Source organism: Vipera berus (assembly GCF_964194415.1).
Source record: "Vipera berus genome assembly, chromosome: 1".
In the NCBI taxonomy this organism is placed as follows: Eukaryota; Metazoa; Chordata; class Lepidosauria; order Squamata; family Viperidae; genus Vipera; species Vipera berus.
This window is the reverse complement of record NC_138202.1, coordinates 535,160-553,961: the sequence shown is the minus strand read 5'-3', so window position 1 is coordinate 553,961 and position 18,802 is coordinate 535,160. Positions and strand designations below refer to the sequence as shown.

Genomic DNA, 18,802 nt, shown 5'->3' with positions numbered 1-18,802 from the left:
AAGAGAGTCACGCCCAGGGATGGCCCCCAGCAGGAGGCTGCAGCCATTCCCTCGGCAGTGAGTCCCCCAGGGCCTGTTTCAATGCACCATTTTGCTTTGCTCCGCTCCCTCCGGGCCCCTTTGCCTCCCATGCAACCCTGGAGGGGCTTTCGAATCCAGAAGACCCTTGGGGGGGTGTGGAAGACCCTTCCCTTCCTGGGTCTCCTTCCTTCCAGCCCACATTCACTCAGGGCAGGGAAGAGCCAGGACAGGCCACTCGGCCTGCAGAAAGACATGGGCAGCCAAGCCATTTTCTAGGGCCAAGAAACAGCTCAAAGCATCCGCCAAGTGAGCAGGTGGGCTCCACCCACCACGTATTTGACCGTGAAAAACATAATTAACGGACCTCTCCTGCTCTGCAAAAAGCTGGTTCGACACAGTGCATGGAGGCCACCCTAATCTCCCCGTTTGGAGGCAAAGGCACACAGGCCAACGTCTGCAAAGGAAAGGATCAGATAATTTGGATGCGGCGGCAGTAAAAGCAGCCAGGTTACTGGGACCGTTGCAGGCCAAAAGCTACACCCGAATCAGCGGGCGATGAGGTTGCAACAAAGCCAAGTGTGGTTTTGATGTTTGCAGCGCCTTCCCCAGTTATCCAGCCTCACCTGGGATGCCGTGTTTGGGATCAAGCGCTATGAGAAGGGCGGAGGCCAGATTACTTGGCCGAACGCAAAGCAGGATTCCCGAGGGAAAACCGGCACAGGACGGCTGTGAAGGGGGCTTGGGGTCAGGAGGTGCCCCTCCATGTTCCAGGAGAGGACAGCAGGTGGTGGCTGAATGTGAGGAGGAACTCCTGAAAGGGAGGGGGGGGGCTTCCTTCAACACCAGCTGGTGAACCACCGCTGGGCCCTCGGATAGTCCATGTGTGCGTATGGTGTGTGGACTCAACACACCTGCGCTTGGAATCGTAAACCTCACCTGGCAAGCTGGAGGCTGCCCCACCCTCAGGAATATCCGTTGCCCCCAACACTTCAGGCAGGACATTGTCGGTTTCCTCTTCATGTGTGAATTCGATCCCAGGGAATGTGTTACTGAGTAGGCGGTGTGTTTCTTCAATTTGGGAGCCTTTGATGAGGACAAAGGTGCCATCGGCGTAGCGTATCCGGAATCTTGGATGGTGGGTAGAGCAACGGATTCAAGTCGCCGCATGATGCTTCTGCTATGAGGCCTGATATGGGGGATCCCATCAGGGGGGCCTTGCACTTGCTGGTACGTTTTCCCATTGAGCTTGAAGTGTGTTGTGTTGAGGCATAGATCCAGGAGTTTCACGATGGTTTCTGTGGACGTGGCCACGTGCTCTGTGGTGGCCTCCGCTTTGTGGGTATGGTGTTTGGTGAGGAGGTGGTGTATGGTTTGTTCAGCCAGGTCGATGTCAGGTGAGGAGGGCGGTGACGTTGAAGGAGACCCTGATTTCTTCCTTGTTGATCTTCGTGTGTTTGATGCATTGGAAAAATTGTTCTGGGGAGTTGAGTTGAGTTGTTGACCGGGTGTCTTGAGTTTCCTCTGCAGGGTTTTTGCTAGTTTGTACTAGCAATTGGGTGTGAGGGGATCCTGTTCCTGTGTATTTTGGGGCGTCTGTGGAACCTGGGTGCGGAAGAGTCTTCTGGCTACCTACGCTTTTTCTCCAGTGGTGTTAGCTGTTCTTTTTCCATTTCAGTTTTGCCTCCTTGTTCTGAACTATTTCAGGCTTATCGAGGTTTTCTTTTGTGTACCTTGGGCAACGGTAGGCTTGTTTTTGACAACTGCCCCAATGACTGCTGAACAAGCAACGTAGGCTGTGGGTCAGGAGATAACAACTCAGGTAGCAGCAAATGTTTCTGCTGCTTCTTTGCAATGATTTGTGGACTCTGTTTCCCGTCAGATAAGATTTCAGGCAGTTTTCTTATTCTGAATCTGTAAATAATTGCACGTAAATATTATGCCTTCTGACTTATTGAAGGATGTTGCCTTTCCTTTTGCACCCTCGTAGGCAGGAGGGGTGTGCTGAGAGAAGCAACATAAAATGGTCCTACGAAGCCTCTCACACCGGCGTCTCCAAACTGGACACTTTGCTGCAAGAGCTCTTAGAAGCACCGCTTAAACCACACCAAGGGCTTAAGCTGCTGAAGACGCATTCGGTGCCCAAATTCACGCACGAGGTCACACCAGATCACAGGCAGCACATCCTGAAGAAACCGGACTGCCTGGTTCGCTCGGCGGTGAGACACTGGCTGTGACTACCGAAGGGCACTCCCCTGGGCTACTTCCATGCCAACGTCAAAGATGGAGGGGTTTTTTTTGAGAGGGGGGGTCCCCTGATTCTCCACCTCAATCCCACTTCCGCAGAAGGCCCAGCCTGAGAAGACTGCGTTGGACCCCACCATGGTGATTGACATCCTGCAACAAGATGCCTTTCGCTCCACGCGGTGGAAGCTTAACAAGCCGTGCAAACGGAACTCTACAGTCGTCACCAGAAAAGCAAAAGAACGAGCTGAGTGGAGGAATATGCTCTTAAACGTATCAGTGGCTGAGAGCAGAGTACTCCAAATGTTGACACAGCCAGTCATGTGCGGCTGTTGTTCTCCCACCCCCCAGGTGTTCTCCCACCTGTACTTATGGGACATCCAGCCGAGGAGCCTCTTACTCCACACCAAGTCAAGGGGTGCACAGGGCACTTACTGCCAAGTCACCCACAAGTGCCACGGAGGAGCCTGCCGTGCCCCCCGAAACCATCAAAGGCCCTGCATGTCTGGGAACTCACCCACAATGCAAGATGTGCACGACACAACGGTGTACGTCAGTGCCTTGAATAGCTCCCATGCAAGTAAGAACCTGCTTCTGGTGGAACCCATCATCCCATCTGGTTCACCTTTCATCAAACAGGACCTGATTGTGCACAGAATGAACCCACTACGGGTCCTTGAGATCTCTGTGGTCTCCGGCTATTGGGCGAGAGGGGCCCGGGACTTCAAAATTGCAAAATATGGACATCCTGCCTGTACTGCCAACCTTCGTCATTAGGCTAAAGCTTCCGCTTCTGTTCCGGTACACCAGCTGCCCATCATAATCTCCAACCGGGGATTGTTCCACGACTCATCGGGTGGTGGACTTGGCGCTTTGGGCTTAAGCCGTTGGGACAGTATGGACCTGTGCTTGCTCACCATCAGCGGCTCACTCAAATGCTACAACCCCTCTATGCCTGGAACCAAGACTGGGTGTTCCTGAACCTTAAGAATACGCCTGTGATATATGAGCTGCCTGGCAGTCATCCTGCCAGTTCCCATGGTTGCCCTCACTGCCCTCCTCCTGTAGGGTCTTTGTGGTCAAGGGGGCTGATAACGGGACAGCTCAACAGAAGAGAAGGGCTGAGCTGGGCACCTAATTTCTGCCTGGAGAGCACAGACTAGAGACTCTAGATAAGCAAACTGTCCACGTAGACTAGTAATTTCCTTACAAAGAGAACAGTATACAAATTTAAAGAGTACCATAAAAGACAGCTGCAAAACAAGTATTGCAGTGAACTAAGCCAGGCATCCTAAAAAGTGCCATCCCAGAAGCGCTTAACAGGGATGAACTACTGCTGGGTTAGATTTTCAGTTATATGATTCGTAACAATCCTTGTTGACCTCACCAAAGCCCACGAGGTGCATGTCAAGGACACCCAGCAAGTTCATTCAGAGGGTGTGCCCGTTCCTGGACGGCCAATGGGTGCTGGATGGTGGAGAATCATCCCAGGCATTCCCAGTCCCCAATGGTGCTAACTGGGCGCTGTGGTGGCACCCACGCTGTTCAGCACGATGCTTACTTCCACGTCTTATGATGCCTTTCGGGACAGCCATGCTGGAATCAGCCTCAGCTACAGAATGGACGGGAAGCTCTTCAGTCTGGGAAGGTTGATTATTCAGTCACATCCAACTGCAGGTCTCTCCCCGTCTTCCGATATTGCACTACTTCTCTGAGTTTTTCTATGCTCCGGTGGGCGTCAGCTTCCACAGTACCCGGCTCTTCAACCTAGGAGACTTCACACCGTCCCCAAAGTGAAGGAAATTGTACTAGGAGGCTTCCTCTCTGTCAGCGATTGTGCCCCCAGTGCCTGTCAGTATGGGCAATTCTCTACGGTTTGTGCCAACTTTGGACTCACCCCCAACAAAGACCCAAGCACCAGCCTGCTCCTCATGCAACACATAAAGGAACCACAATCACAATCGAAAGGCAGTTCAGACCACTTGAGCGCCCTTGGCTACTCGTGTCCCGAGCAGTGACCGCCGAGACTGAGCTGAATTGCGCAAGAGCCAAGCTGTGCTCTCGGGAGACTGTGCTTGAGGAATCCACCCAGCAACAGAACGGAAGGTCTGCAGAGCTGTGGGCATCAATTTCTTTCTCTGTGCCTGTGGGATGCGGATTGTGTGTCAGACACGCAAGACAGCTCAGCCACTTCTGCATGGCTGCATGGGCATCAGCTGGCGGGACGAAGTAGCAGAGACCGAAGTTCTCCCAAGAGCAGGCCTGCCATGTGCCCACGTGCGGCTGGTGAGAGCACAGACTGGTGGAGGGCTCATGCCACCCACCTGCCAGACAAGTGCGTACCCAAGCAGCTTTTTTTTGGAAAACACTCAGATGGAGGGGAGAAGAAACTTCACAAAGACACTTAAAGGCCTCCCTGAAGTTGTTGGGCACAGACACAACCCCCTGGGAAGCGCTGGCACGAAAGCACCCTAGCTGGCATGGCCTCATCCACAAGGGCTGTCAAACCTACGGAGTAAACCACACTGCGGAAGCACGTGTGAGCTGTCTAGAGCTAGCAATAAAACAACTGTGGCGCCTACACATTTGTCCCTTGCCCAACATGTGCCAGGACAGGGGTCTGTGGCCTGGTGCTGCACCACAACCCATTCGGAACCGGGCCGTGGAAGTGATGAGTATGTGTCCACAAAGTTGCATTTGTGAGTGGCACACCCAAACACAACCATCCCTTCTACCCCCCCCCCCCGGTTGCCATTTCCACCGGTCTGCTGAGAGGTGCCAAGACATTTCGTGCGGCCTGGACCACCACCACCCCATTCAGTTCTAACGTAACTAATAGTGTTGAGATCTACATCGACAACAATGAATGAACCACAACAACAACCACACAGAGGTAGTGTCAATTCACTTCGCTGTTCCTTGAAACACTCGATTCTGCCACGGCTGCCACCCCTTTTCATGCTGTTAAGACATGTCCGTGGGGTACACCTAGGCCAGGGGTAGGCAACCTTGGCTCTTTTATGACTGGTGGACTTCAACTCCCAGAATTCCTGAGCCAGCATGGCTCAGCATGGAAACCTCTCCCTTTTCCCTCGGCATGGCTAGCTGAGGAATTCTGGGAGTTGAAGTCCAGGAGTCATAAAAGAGCCAAGGTTGCCTACCCCTGATCCAGGGCAAAAACCTGGAATGCCCATCATGCCGAGTGATGCAATGCACTTCGAGGCTGACCCAAAAGATATTCCTTCTGTTTTATTATAAAAAGCAAAGTGCCCACCCTGCCCACCTGCGCTCCCTGGAAGCCGAGGGGTCTGGTTCAAATCAAGTCACGTGACACACACAGCGATGTCACTCCCCGCAGGCTGTGATCCATTCCCTACAGTGCCCACGGGGAAGGGGGCAGCCCCCATCCTGAGAGTGCTCGGATTTTTCCTTACTTCTTCAAACTGAAAATCTGAGGCTACCCACCATTTCCCCCCTTCCTTCCTTCCTTCCTTCCTTCCTTCCTTCCTTCCTTCCTTCCTTCCTTCCTTCCTTCCTTCCTTCCTTCCTTCCTTCCTTCGAACATGCATTATTTCTACCAAGACCACCCCCTCCCTGCCCCAAAGCTTTGCCAAATGTTGCACTGGAACTGGCCTGGCACGGTGGCTTCTTCTCCAGGCCGAGCCAAAGACAAGCCAGCCCTCCCTCTCTACCTGGCACTCGGGGTGGGGGGAGGTGGCTGTACTTCGGGGGCTTTCCAGAAAAAAAGCGCAGAGGCAATCCGGCCACACGATGGCCATAGGGAGCAGAGCTGCTCTGGGGGTCCGGCACTGGTCACCCGCTGTTGGAGGACGTGTGGGGGGTGGTGGAGGGAGACTCCCGCCGCTGCGTGGGGGTCCAGAGCGAGCGCTCGGAGCCGTGGGAGGCGCCGTAGCCCCGGGGGGGCAGGGCCCGGTGCTGGTGCTGTTGCTGCCAGATGGCTTGGCTGACGAGGCCGGGCAGTGCGTGCAGGGTGAACCCCAGCGTGTCAATTTTGCCCTCCAGCGCAGTGATGCGCTTCTCCAGGTCTTCGTTGCGCTCCTGCAGTTCGGACACAATGTCGTACATGATGTTCTGGGTCTGCCGAGGAAGAGAAACAAGGTTACCTGCACATGGATAGACTGGGGCTTTCTTTGTGGGGCTCCCCTTATGAGCATACAGAGTCTCAGGGGTGGAGGGGAACGGGGGAAGAGGGGCAGCGGTTGCAGCTCGCTTGCTAAGCGGTGCGCAGTCCTGTCACCGCAGCATCCCCCTCCTGCCAGCCGTCCCTTTCGCCCCCTCAGGATCCGTCCAACACCCCGAACTGACCTGAAATGGTTTAATGGCTGAGACATCCCTGCCCCACCTTCCCCTAAGGATTTCCCAAAGATTTAATAGCTGAATTGTTTGATCTGTCGAGTTCCTCAACGTGATCCTATTCAAAAACAATTAGGAAGCCATACAACGCTACAAAAAGGTTTTTAAGAAAAGATTGGACAACCATTTGTTTAAAATGGTCTGGGGTCTCCAGCCTGAGCAGGGAGTTGGACTAGATTCTAGAAGACCTCCAAGGTCCCTGCCAACCCTATAATTTTGTTTAAAAAGCAGGGCAGGATGTGCTTAAACGAAGGAAGCTGAGGAACTCGCGCTGAACGTTGGACAGATTGTGTGCTGCCACAAGGAAGACGGATGTGAAAATTAAGATATCAGCGACTAACACGGATGGCGGTAAGGAGGGGAGAGTGGGGTACACACCTGGGAACAATGATGGCAGTGACAACAGAGTTCCTAAGAAATGTGGGGGTCAGGGGGGCATCGGCAAAGCGTGGTCAAGAAAAGTCAAGATGGCAAAGATGATGGTTGATCAAAATCCCACCTGGTTTTTCTTTAAAAAATGTCGTGGCACGCACAACACAAACGGGAAAGCTTTTCAAACTTGGCTGTTACCGATTAAGGGAACAAGCTAAACGTTTGTGGTTTAGAAACACCCCCCAAAACAAATATTTAATAAAGTGAACGGAGGCAAACAGAGGGGGCCCAGTGACTGACCCAGACTGGATTCCATAAAGCTGCTCTGGGCAAAGGTGGGAGGATTCGAATTCTCCCACCTTCGAGCCAAAGGGCTGTTTTCCGGATCCGGCACCGCCCCCTGTGGGAAAGTCCCTCTGGGGCGACCCGGTGACTTAGGCATGCAGCCCGGGGGAGCCCTCCCCACCACCAGAACTCGGGGGGAGGCAGAAACCCCCTCCGGCCTTTTCAGATTCCCCACAGACCTTGGATAGATCCACCAGCATGTTGGCTTGATCGCTCAGCTTCCTTTGCTCCATCTTCACGCTTCTTAACCTGGAAAGCAAAATCCGGGGTCACCCTCCTCTTCCTCCTCACCAGGACTGAGCGGCAAACTAGGTGGGGAGGGAGGGGGAGGGAGCGAGGAGCAGCTTCCCTCCCCCCTGCAGGCACCACCCAGTCCCCGAGTTCAGAGGTATGTCCTGGGAGCCCCCCCCCTTGCCTCCGGGGAGGGCAGAGGGGGGGAGAACCACCCCTTCCCCAAGACCCCTTCCCCAGCTGCCTGTCTGCTTTTATTTTCCCTCATTTCGGCACCCTTTGGGGGTCCTTCCCTGGCACCCCCTTCCTGACACCCCCCCCCCAGGCTGCAGAACCAGCAGAGCTTCTGAATGCACAGCCCAAACTGCCGGGGAAGAGGGCTTTGCCTGGCCGTCCTGCCCACTCAGGACGCTGCCCACGAACCCACATTTAAAGGGAAAAGAAAGGCCCACTCCAGCTTTCTCTTCTGGAGGAACAGCCACAGGGGTAGCGGAGTCCTCCATGGCCCCAGTTCACCATTCAGAAACATGTTGCAAACAGCCCTCACGCACACCCCAGCCCCTCCCCTCCGAGGTTCACCCACGTGGCAGAAGATGCCAATGGAGGAGGACCGCTTGGCCCTGCCATCCACGCCCCTGTTCAGCACAGGGCCCAGAGCTCCGGGGCAGAGCCCGGCGGCCCTTGCGAGGGTCAAGCTCTGCCAAGGCCAGCGATGGGGCTTCTCTGCCCGCTGAAGCCTGGCTGACCAGCTGCCCACAGCCCTGCACGATGGAGGAATTCCCTGCCCGCCCCCGACTGAACTGCGGCCTCACCACCCGACTGGGCCCTTGAGAAGCGCTTGAGGCAGCAGTCCCCAATTTGGGGGAACAACCCCCCCATTTCTGGACCATGCTGGGCGGGGCCAAGTTCCCAACACCTGCCTTGAACAGGCGGGGGCAGGGAGGCATCGTATGGACCAAATCCCACCCGCTTCCCTCTAGGCACAGCCATTCAGAGGGGTTCTCCGGATCAATGGGGAGGAGGCGTGGTGGAGAAGGGGGGGCGAGGTGGGGCGGGGGGGCGCAGGAAGCAGGTAAACAGGAGGACTTACTGATGGATGGCTTGGAGGAACTTACGCTGGTGTTTCCGCACCTTCGCGTGGTCGAGCTTTTTCACCAGCTTGGTGTGCTTGTAGATCAGCCACGTTTCCCTGAGCACGTTGGCCGCCGAGTTCTTCACCTGGGGAGGGTGGGGGGGGCCACAAAGTGAGAAGGGAAAGCCCCCCCCCCGGAATGGACAAGGGAGGAGAACAAAACGGGCCCTGCAGAATCCTTTTCCTCCCTTGGTGCACACGGATGCATGACCTCGCCAGGGAGGGGGCCCCAAAGTCTTGAGGGGGGGCTCCCTTCTCAAGAGATCCCACCCAAACAAAACCCAGAAGTAGGGAGAAGCAAAAGGTTCAATGTCTATGCCAGGGGTCTTCAAACTTGGCCCTTTTATGACTCGCCAGCACAGCTGACTCAGGAATTCTGGGAGTTGAAGTCCAGGAGTCACAAAAGAGCCAAGGCTGCCTACTCCTGCACACGCAAAGGGGGTCTCCAGAGGGCAGCGAAGGGGCCAGACGGGCTTTCCAGGCTCTCTGAGTGACCCCAAAGGAAAGACCCAGCAGTGGGGCGCCCCACAGTTGTGGGTGATCCCAATGTCCAGGGCCAAAGTCAGGAGGGATCGGGAACAGATCCCAGTGGATCTGTCCCAGGGGAGACCGGGCTTCCAAAGGGCCAATGCACTCAGCCTGGGCCAGGACAGAGGACCCCCCCTCCCCCCTTCCTCGTGGTCTTACCCGCTTTGTTAATTGTGTGTCCATCATGAAGTTGTGGACGTGTTTCTCGGCTTTGGTGAGTTCCAGTTTCCGGGCCACAACGGCAACCACAAGCGCTGTGCACCCTGCACCCTGAAACACAACACAAGGAGAGTGAAAAGTCTCCTTTCCCCCCAGAGAGAGGCAAGAACAGGGGACCCCCCCAACCCCCCCTTCTTGCTTAGAAGGCGTCTCGTTGTATCCTCGAGGGCTGTGCCAATTTTGTTGCAGTTGCGTAAGTTTCTCAGGAATGTTTAAAGTCCCTTGCAAGGAGAAATCTAGCATGCCAGGAAAACAGAACAGAATCCAGGAGGGCTGAAATTTCGGGCTGCAACGGAGCGCGAGGGGGGATTTCAAATTTTAAGTGAACCGCTGCAATTGTTCAGTTGGTAACACTTCTCTCGTCAGAAGGTCGCAAAAGCGGATCGCTCGACCCTGGGACTCTGCGACCGTCGTAAGTATGAGTCAGCTGCCAAGCATCCGAATTCTGATCGTGTGACCGTTGCAATGGTCACAAGTGTGAAAAACGGTCATGCCACTTTTTTCAACTGTGCTGTAACTTTAAACGGTCACTACATGAATGATCGTAAGTTAAGGGCTATCAGGATAGTGGGGGAAAGGTAATGGGCAAAAAAAATCTGTTGGGGGAAATTCAAATCCTGCTAGGTTAGATTTCTACCTACAGGGAGGTTTGAATTTCCTTGTAATCTGCAGAAACCTTCAACGTGAAGCACAGTGCAGTGCCCCCTCTTCCCCCCCCGCACACCCCACTTGCAGGTCCTTCCAGCCTCTTCTGGGGTTTGGAGTGAAATTCTTGGGAGAAGAAAACCAGGCTGGGGGTCGGGGGGGGGGCTGCAGAATGCAGAGGAGCGCCCCATTTCAAAGTATGGGTGGAAAAAATCAGATTTTGGAAAAACGTCTCAGAAACAAACTGAGGCTGCCCTGTTGGTGGTGATAATCTTCTCACGCACGCACACACACACACTCACACACGTTGTAAACAAGTTTCCTCACAACAGCTGTTGATCAAGCAGCCTCTTGCTCAAAGAGGCACTTTTTAAAAAACTGGGGGCCACCTGGAACGTTTGGGCTGGCCTAGATGATCTTTTAGGGATCCATCCAACGCAGCCTGCTGGCTCCGGAGCCTTACCATGATCCCGGTGAGGAGGCAGACCCCTTTCCCGCAGTAGGTGTGGGGAACCATGTCCCCATATCCGATGGAGAGAAAGGTGATGGAGATCAGCCACATGGCGCCCAGGAAATTGCTGGTCACGTCCTGCTTGTCGTGGTACCTGAGGGAGGGAGGGAGAGGGAGAGGGGCCGTCACACCTCACGCATGCACACACGCACGTGCACACGCACCAACAAACAGCCCACCGTCGGCCTTCCCCGGACGGAGATGCCCTGCCTGGTGCAGCTCGCCTCCTGGGTGCGAGTCTTCGCCTTGCCCTATGATCTGGGCATGCTGGCTGGGCATCGTAGGTACTGGAGTCCAACCCAGCAGCAGGCCCAGATCTTCAAATAACAGAGCAACAGAGTTGGGAGGGACCTTTGAGGTCTTCTAGTCCAACCCTCTACTCAGGCAAGAAACCCTGTACCCATTTCAGACAAGTGACCGTCCAGTCTCTTCTTAAAAACTTCCAATGTTGGAGCATTCACAGCTTCTGGTGGCAGGTTTTTTTTTTAATTCCATTTATATCCCGCCCTTCTCCGAAGACTCAGGGCGGCTTACAAGCTTAGCAGTAGCCTTCATTCTGTGTATATGCCTGCTTGTTAGGGCTTTCACACACACCCTCAAGTGGCATTATTACAAAGTCAGCTTAATTGCCCCCAACAATCTGGGTCCTCATTTTACCTACCTGGGAAGGATGGAAGGCTGAGTCAACCTTGAGCCTGGTGGGATGCGAACCTGCACTGATTGCAGGCAGCTGGTGTTACTTAAGGAGGCATTAGCCCACTGCTCCACCAAGGCTCCACCAAGGTTGTTCCACTGGTTAATTGTTCTGACTGTCAGGAAATTTCTCCTTAGTTCCAGGTTGCTTCTCTCCTTGACTAGTTTCCATCCGTTGCTTCTTGTCCTGCCTTCAGGGGCTTTGGAGAATAGCTTGACTCCCTCTTCTTTGGGGCAGCCCCAGAGATACTGGAGCACTGCTTTCCTGTCACCCCCTCGCCCTTCTCTTCATTACACTACACATACCCAATTCCAGCAACCATGCCTTATATGTTTTAGCCTCCAGACCTCTAATCTTCTTTGTTGCTCTTCTCTGCACTCTTTCTAGAGTCTCAACCTCTTTTTTACATTGTGGTGACCAAAACTGGATGCCGAGTTCCGAGTCTGGCCTTACCAAGGCGTTATAAAGCGGGACCGTCACTTCAGGGGCCTTGACAGACAAGGGAGCCCTTACAGGGACGGGGGCTCCTAAGGTTTGCCCACCCTGCCTGCGCGCCCACTCCATCGCTGGGCGCGTCTGGGCTTCCGCCTGGCCTCCCTCCGGCCGTGGGGGGGTAGGGGGGCTCCTACCTCTCGCAGACGCGCACGGTCCAGGCGGCGATGATCCAGGAGGAGATGCTGAAGACCAGGAGGACGGTGCCCGGGCAGATGGTCATGAGGGTCTTCATGACAAAGCGGGTGTTGAAGTTGATCTTGTTCAGGGCGCCGATGCTGCGCGAAGAGGCGTCGGTGAAGAGCTTGCTGTGCAGCAGCATCACCCGCCCGATCAGGTAGAGGCGCAGGAACATGGGGATGGAGAGTGTGATGTCCACGTCGGTGCTGGCCTCCGAGGTGGCGTAGGTGAAGGCCAGCCGGGTGGTCCAGGTGAAGACGTACCGCCCGGGGATGGGGTGGACGGCGCAGACCAGCAGCTCCAGCGTGATGAAGGAGAGCCGCTCACACGTCATGGCGATGCGCCAGTCGTCCGCCCCGTTGTCCACCATGAACAGCTGGAAGGGGGGAGAGGGGGATGGTCGGGGGGGCCATTATTCACAGTTACGACCGTGGTCATGTGATCAGAATTCGGACGCTTGGCAACCGGCTCGCCTTTATGAGAGTCGCAGCATCCCGGGGGTCTCACGATCCCCTTTTGCGACCTTCTGAACAAGCAAAGTCAATGGGGGAAGCCACGTTCACTTAACAACCCTGTTGCTAAGTTAACAACTACAGCGATTCACTTAACAACGGTGGCACAAAAGGCCATAGAATGGGGCAAAACTCACTTAAAAACATCTTGCTTAGGAGCAGAAATTTTGGCCGTAAGCTGAGGACTGCCTGTGCAGCGGGGAAGGGCAGCGAGCTGAAGTGACCAGGGCCAAAGGGAAGGCCGGGGACAGGCAAAGCCCGGGCGACACCTTGGCCCTCGGCATCCCAGCAGCTGCCCCCCCCCCCCGGAAGGCCAAGAGAGAGGCCCGGATCCGGCCGATCCCAAGAGCCTCATTCAGAGCAGCTCATGGTGCTTCCCGGTTACAATATTAGGGGTTCACCCACCCCAGCTGCCCCCCAGCCCGGGCATCGGCCCACAGCAGAAGCATCGGCGCCTGCCTGGCACCCACCTGGGCCAAGAGCTGGGAAGAGGGTGAGGGGCAGCCCCGCTGGACCGCCTGCCTCTTCCAGGACCGGCCCCTCCCCCAATCCCATCTCCCCCCCCCTCGGTAGCTGGGCAGGCCCAGGAGCCCAGCCCTCCACTCCTCCTCCCCCCCAGTCCCCTCAACCCAGGGAGGCCCCCAGATGCCCGTGGCTGGCCAAGCATCTCCTCCCAGATCGGGGTGGGGGGGTGGGGGTGGGGAACAGGGGCAGCCCCTCCCTCCCTCCCGGCAGGTGCCTCACCTGGATCTCCCTGGCGTGGTACATGATGATCAGCCCCAGCAGGATGGCGGTGGAGAGGCTGATGAGGCATTTCAGGGCAAAGGAGTAGGAGGAATCCTGGCGGAGGAGAGAGAGAGGGAGGGGGGAGTCAGGCAGGAAGGAAGCCCCCCCCCCGCCCCAGAGGGGCTCCCGTCTGAGCCTTCCGAGACCGGGATGGGTGAACTTCAGGATGTAGTTCTTCCTTGGTCTGCCTCACATGCAAAGGGGTCTCCCCTCCCCCACCACATCAGCCCCACGGCTGGGAGAGAATCAGTGGGAGGGGGAGGGGAATATCCTGAGCAAGACCTGCCAAAGCGACCCATGCTGTCAGTCAAGGCTGCTGGGTTAGGGTAAAGCCTGGATGAGCAAAGCCAGGATGGGTCTACTCTGGGGACCTCGTGGGGAGGACCAAGGCGTCAGCTTGGCACTCAAGAGGAGAAAGAAGGGAAGAGGGAGAGGGGGGCAGGGAGGGAGGGAAGGGAGAGAAAGGGAACGAAGGTGGAAGAGGGAGGGGGAGAGAGAGGAGGAGGGGAGGGAGGGAGGGGGAAGGAAGGAGGGAGAGGGAGGGAGGGAGAGAAACTCAGTCAAGTGAACACTCAAATTGGCTGGCACTAATGGCACATAATAATAATAATAATAATAATAATAATAATAATAATAATAATAATAATAATAATAATAATAACAACAACAACAACAACAACAACAACAACAACACAGCCAGATGTTCAGACTGGATTCGGCATTTTTGTCTACCTGTCGAGTCCTTACCGAGGACCTGGGATAGGCAGATGTGGATGTTTGATGGCGTTACAGATCTCGTCGCAGGATGGAAGCAGCTCCTAGTAAGGCCGCCTTTTGCAAATGACTGATGGAGAATTTGTCAATGCCGATGATGGTGTTCCAGTGGTGCTCCAGTTGTTTTGGGATAGCACCCGAGGCGCCTATGACTATTGGTACTACCACCCTTGCTTGCCTTTGCCCCAGTCTTTCTATTTCTATTTCTATGTCTTTGTATTTTGTTATCTTCTCCAGTTCTTTCTCGTCTATTCTGCTGTCTCCAGGCACTGCCGTGTTCACCATCCAGACTTTTTTGTCTTTCTTATCGACAATTGTTAAGTCCGGGGTTTTTATGTTGCAGAAGCTTGTTTGTTTGAATTCTGAAGTCCCAGAGCAGTTTTAACTTTATCATTTTCTATGACTTTCTCTATTTTATGATCCCACCAGTTCTTGCTTACAGGCAAATGATATTTCTTGCAGATCTTCCAATATACTAATTTCAGTGCGTCATTGTCCTTCAGATATTCTTCCAAAGCCATTTTTTCTTCTTCAACCATCTTATTTATTTATTTTTTATTTTAATCCCATTTATATCCCGCCCTTCTCCGAAGACTCAGGGCGGCTTACAATTTAAAGCACAAATCAATGTGCTTAGCAATAGCCTTCATTCTATGTATATGCCTGCTTATTAGGGCTTCCCCCCCCCAAGCGGCATTATTTTACCTACCTGGGAAGGATGGAAGGCTGAGTCAACCTTGAGCCTGGTGGGATGAGAACCTGTACTAATTGCAGGCAGCTGGTGTTACTTAAGGAGTCATTATCTGATGTACTTGCAGCATTCCACGTCCACCTATTTGCCTTGGTAGATAGAATCTGTCAATGTCACTGCGTGGATGAAGGGCATGATTCATTGTCATTATTTTTTTGGTCTTCCTATCCATTGCTCTTAGTTCTGCTTGAGTCCAGTCCACTATTCCAGCTGTGTATCTAATGACTGGAATTGCTCATGTGTTGATTGCCTTCACAGTATTTCCTCCATTGAGTTTGGACTTTAAGATCTTCTTCACTCTCTTGAGGTATTCACCTCTAATCCTTTTCTTGACTTCAGTGTGCTTGATGTTGTCAGCTTGAAGGATACCCAAGTATTCGTAGTAATCTCCCTCATCCAGACTCTTAATGTTGTTTCCGTGGAGCATCTTGATTCCTTCAGTTTTCACTGTTTTTCCTTGTTTGAGAGTAAGTGTGGCACATTTGTCCAAGCCAAACTCCATTGCAATATCTTGGCTATATATATACGGACAGTGTTCAGCAGCGATTCTATTTCAGATGATGTTTTTCCATACAGCTTCAGATCATCCATGTAAAGGAGGTGGGATAGTCTGGCAGATGTTTTTGATGTTTGATAGCCGTGTCCTGAGTTATTCAGTGTCGTTGACAGAGGAAACAGTGCAATAACAAATAGTAGTGGTGATAATGAATCTCCTTGAAATATTCCTCTCTTGATATTAACCTCTCCCAGTCTTTCACCATTGACCTGCAACTGTGTCTTCCATTGTGCCATCGATCTTTGCACAATTTTTCTGATGTTTCTACTGACTCCTGTTATTTCTAGGCACTTGATTATCTAGTCATGTGGCAGAGAGTCAAATGCCTTTTTGTAGTCAATCCATGCCACCTTCAGGTTGGTCTTCCTTTTCTTGCAGTTTTCCAAGATCATTTTGTCTATTAGGAGTTGATCTTTTGTTCCTCTGCTATTGGGGCGGTTTCCTTTCTGTTCGGGTGGAAAGAGATTGTTTTCAACTAGATGCTGTTGTACTGCATCAGCTACCACACCAGTTAGCAATTTGAAAGTTGTTGGTAAGGAGGTAATTGGCCTGTAGTTGCCTGGTGTTGCCCCTTTTGCTGGATTTTTCATTATTAGGTAGCTTTTCCCAGTTGTTAGCCACTTTTCAATTTCTCCTCCTTGTAGTATATTGTTGAACTGCTTGGCAATGAACGGGTATACAACAGTTAGATGTTTCAACCAAAACCCATGCAGTTCGTCTTCACCTGGTGCTGACCAATTCTTGATCTTCCTTGCTCTTTTTTCTACCATTTTTGTTGTTATTACTACTTCTTTCATTTCCACTTCTGTTTTAATTGCATCCACCTCTTTTAACCAAGCCGCATCCTTGTTGTGTTTCTTTGGGTTATCCCATCTCTGCTTCCAGAACTGCACTGTTTCTTCCTTGTCAGGTACTGACTGATTCATGGCAGTTTCTCCATTGATGGATTGGTAGAAACGTTTCTGATTGGATTGAAATTGGAGGTTCTGCCTATAATTTGCAATTCGAGCTTCGTATCTGCTGATTTTCCTGGCTATAGCTGTTATTTGCTGCTGTATTATTTCCAGTCCTTCCTCGATCTTCCTCGTTTCTAAGTGGCATTTCTTGATTAGGTATTCTTAGGTCTTCTTGTTCTTCAGCTCCTCTTCTTTCATCTGTTCTAGCTTTCTTGCATCTGATCTTAACTTGCTGATCTTATTTTCTAGTCTAACCTTCCATTTTTGTGGTGCACTGTTTGTTTTTCTTCTTTGTTGATTTTGCATCCCAGGTATTCAGTTATAACTGCAGCTGTGCTGTACCTTAGTTGGTTTGTTTCTTGCAGTGAATTGGTGCTTATACTTGATATTGCAGTATTTGCATCTTTTAATGCTTTTTATTCTTATTCTTATTACATATAGAATAGAATAGAATAGAATAGAATAGAATAGAATAGAATAGAATAGAATAGAATAGAATAGAATAGAATAGAATAGAATAGAATAGAATAGAATAGAATATGGAATAAATAGAATAGAATAGAATAGAATAGAATAGAATAGAATAGAATAGAATAGAATAGAATAGAATAGAATAGAATAGAATAGAATATGGAATAAATAGAATAGAATATGGAATGAATAGAATAGAATAGAATAGAATAGAATAGAATAGAATAGAATAGAATAGAATAGAATAGAATATGGAATAAATAGAATAGAATATGGAAAGAATAGAATAGAATAGAATAGAATAGAATAGAATAGAATAGAATAGAATAGAATAGAATAGAATAGAATAGAATAGAATAGAATAGAATATGGAATAAATAGAATAGAATATGGAATAAATAGAATAGAATAGAATAGAATAGAATAGAATAGAATAGAATAGAATAGAATAGAATAGAATAGAATAGAATAGAATAGAATAGAATATGGAATAAATAGAATAGAATAGAATAGAATAGAATAGAATAGAATAGAATAGAATAGAATAGAATAGAATAGAATAGAATAGAATATGGAATAAATAGAATAGAATATGGAATAAATAGAATAGAATAGAATAGAATAGAATAGAATAGAATAGAATAGAATAGAATAGAATAGAATAGAATAGAATAGAATAGAATAGAATAGAATAGAATAGAATATGGAATAAATAGAATAGAATATGGAATAAATAGAATAGAATAGAATAGAATAGAATAGAATAGAATAGAATAGAATAGAATAGAATAGAATATGGAATAAATAGAATAGAATATGGAATAAATAGAATAGAATAGAATAGAATAGAATAGAATAGAATAGAATAGAATAGAATAGAATAGAATAGAATAGAATAGAATAGAATAGAATAGAATATGGAATAAATAGAATAGAATAGAATAGAATAGAATAGAATAGAATAGAATAGAATAGAATAGAATAGAATAGAATAGAATAGAATAGAATAGAATATGGAATAAATAGAATAGAATATGGAATAAATAGAATAGAATAGAATAGAATAGAATAGAATAGAATAGAATAGAATAGAATAGAATAGAATAGAATAGAATAGAATAGAATAGAATATGGAATAAATAGAATAGAATATGGAATAAATAGAATAGAATAGAATAGAATAGAATAGAATAGAATAGAATAGAATAGAATAGAATAGAATAGAATAGAATAGAATAGAATAGAATATGGAATAAATAGAATAGAATATGGAAAGAATAGAATAGAATAGAATAGAATAGAATAGAATAGAATAGAATAGAATAGAATAGAATAGAATAGAATAGAATAGAATAGAATATGGAATAAATAGAATAGAATAGAATAGAATAGAATAGAATAGAATAGAATAGAACAGAACAGAACAGAACAGAACAGAATAGAATAGAATAGAATAGAATAGAATAGAATAGAATAGAATAGAATAGAATAGAATAGAATAGAATAGAATAGGATAGGATAGGATAGGATAGGATAGGATAGGATAGGATAGGATAGAATGGAATGGAATGGAATGGAATAGAATAGAATAGAATTTGGAAGGGACCTCAGAGGTTTTCTAGTCCAGCCTCCTGCTCAAGCAGGTGAACCTATACTGTCTCAGACAGGTGACTGTCCAGTCTCTTCTTAAAACCCTCCACTGATGGAGTGCCCACGATTTCTGGAGGCAACTTCTGTTCCACTTGTTAATTGTCCTCACTGTTAGGAAGTAATAATAATAATAAGTTGGAAGGGACCTTGAAGATTATGTAGTCCAACCCCCTGCTCAGGCAGGAAACCCTATACCATTTCAGGCAAGTGGCTGTCCAGTCTCTTCTTAAAAACTTCCAGTGTTGGAGCATTCACAACTTCTGGAGGCAGGTTGTTCCACTGGTTAGTTGTCCTAACTGTCAGGAAGTTTCTCCTTAGTTCTAGGTTGCTTCTCTCCTTGACTAGTTTCCATCCGTTGCTT

At 50.0% G+C, this 18,802-nt stretch overlaps 1 protein-coding gene across 1 annotated transcript in view; it reads right to left on the bottom strand.

Moving 5' to 3' along the window:
- Window positions 1–4,937: 4,937 nt before the first annotated feature.
- KCNN1 (potassium calcium-activated channel subfamily N member 1) overlaps window positions 4,938–18,802 on the bottom strand; it is a 49,593-nt gene continuing 35,728 nt past the window's right edge. The window contains exons 5-11 of the mRNA XM_081319004.1: window positions 13,242–13,337; window positions 11,943–12,361; window positions 10,572–10,713; window positions 9,404–9,514; window positions 8,675–8,802; window positions 7,533–7,602; window positions 4,938–6,360 (exon numbers count right to left, since the gene is read on the bottom strand). Of these exons, the coding sequence (XP_081175130.1) occupies window positions 6,076–6,360; window positions 7,533–7,602; window positions 8,675–8,802; window positions 9,404–9,514; window positions 10,572–10,713; window positions 11,943–12,361; window positions 13,242–13,337 (1,251 nt within the window). The 3' untranslated portion in view covers window positions 4,938–6,075. The remainder of the gene's footprint in view (window positions 6,361–7,532; window positions 7,603–8,674; window positions 8,803–9,403; window positions 9,515–10,571; window positions 10,714–11,942; window positions 12,362–13,241; window positions 13,338–18,802) is intronic.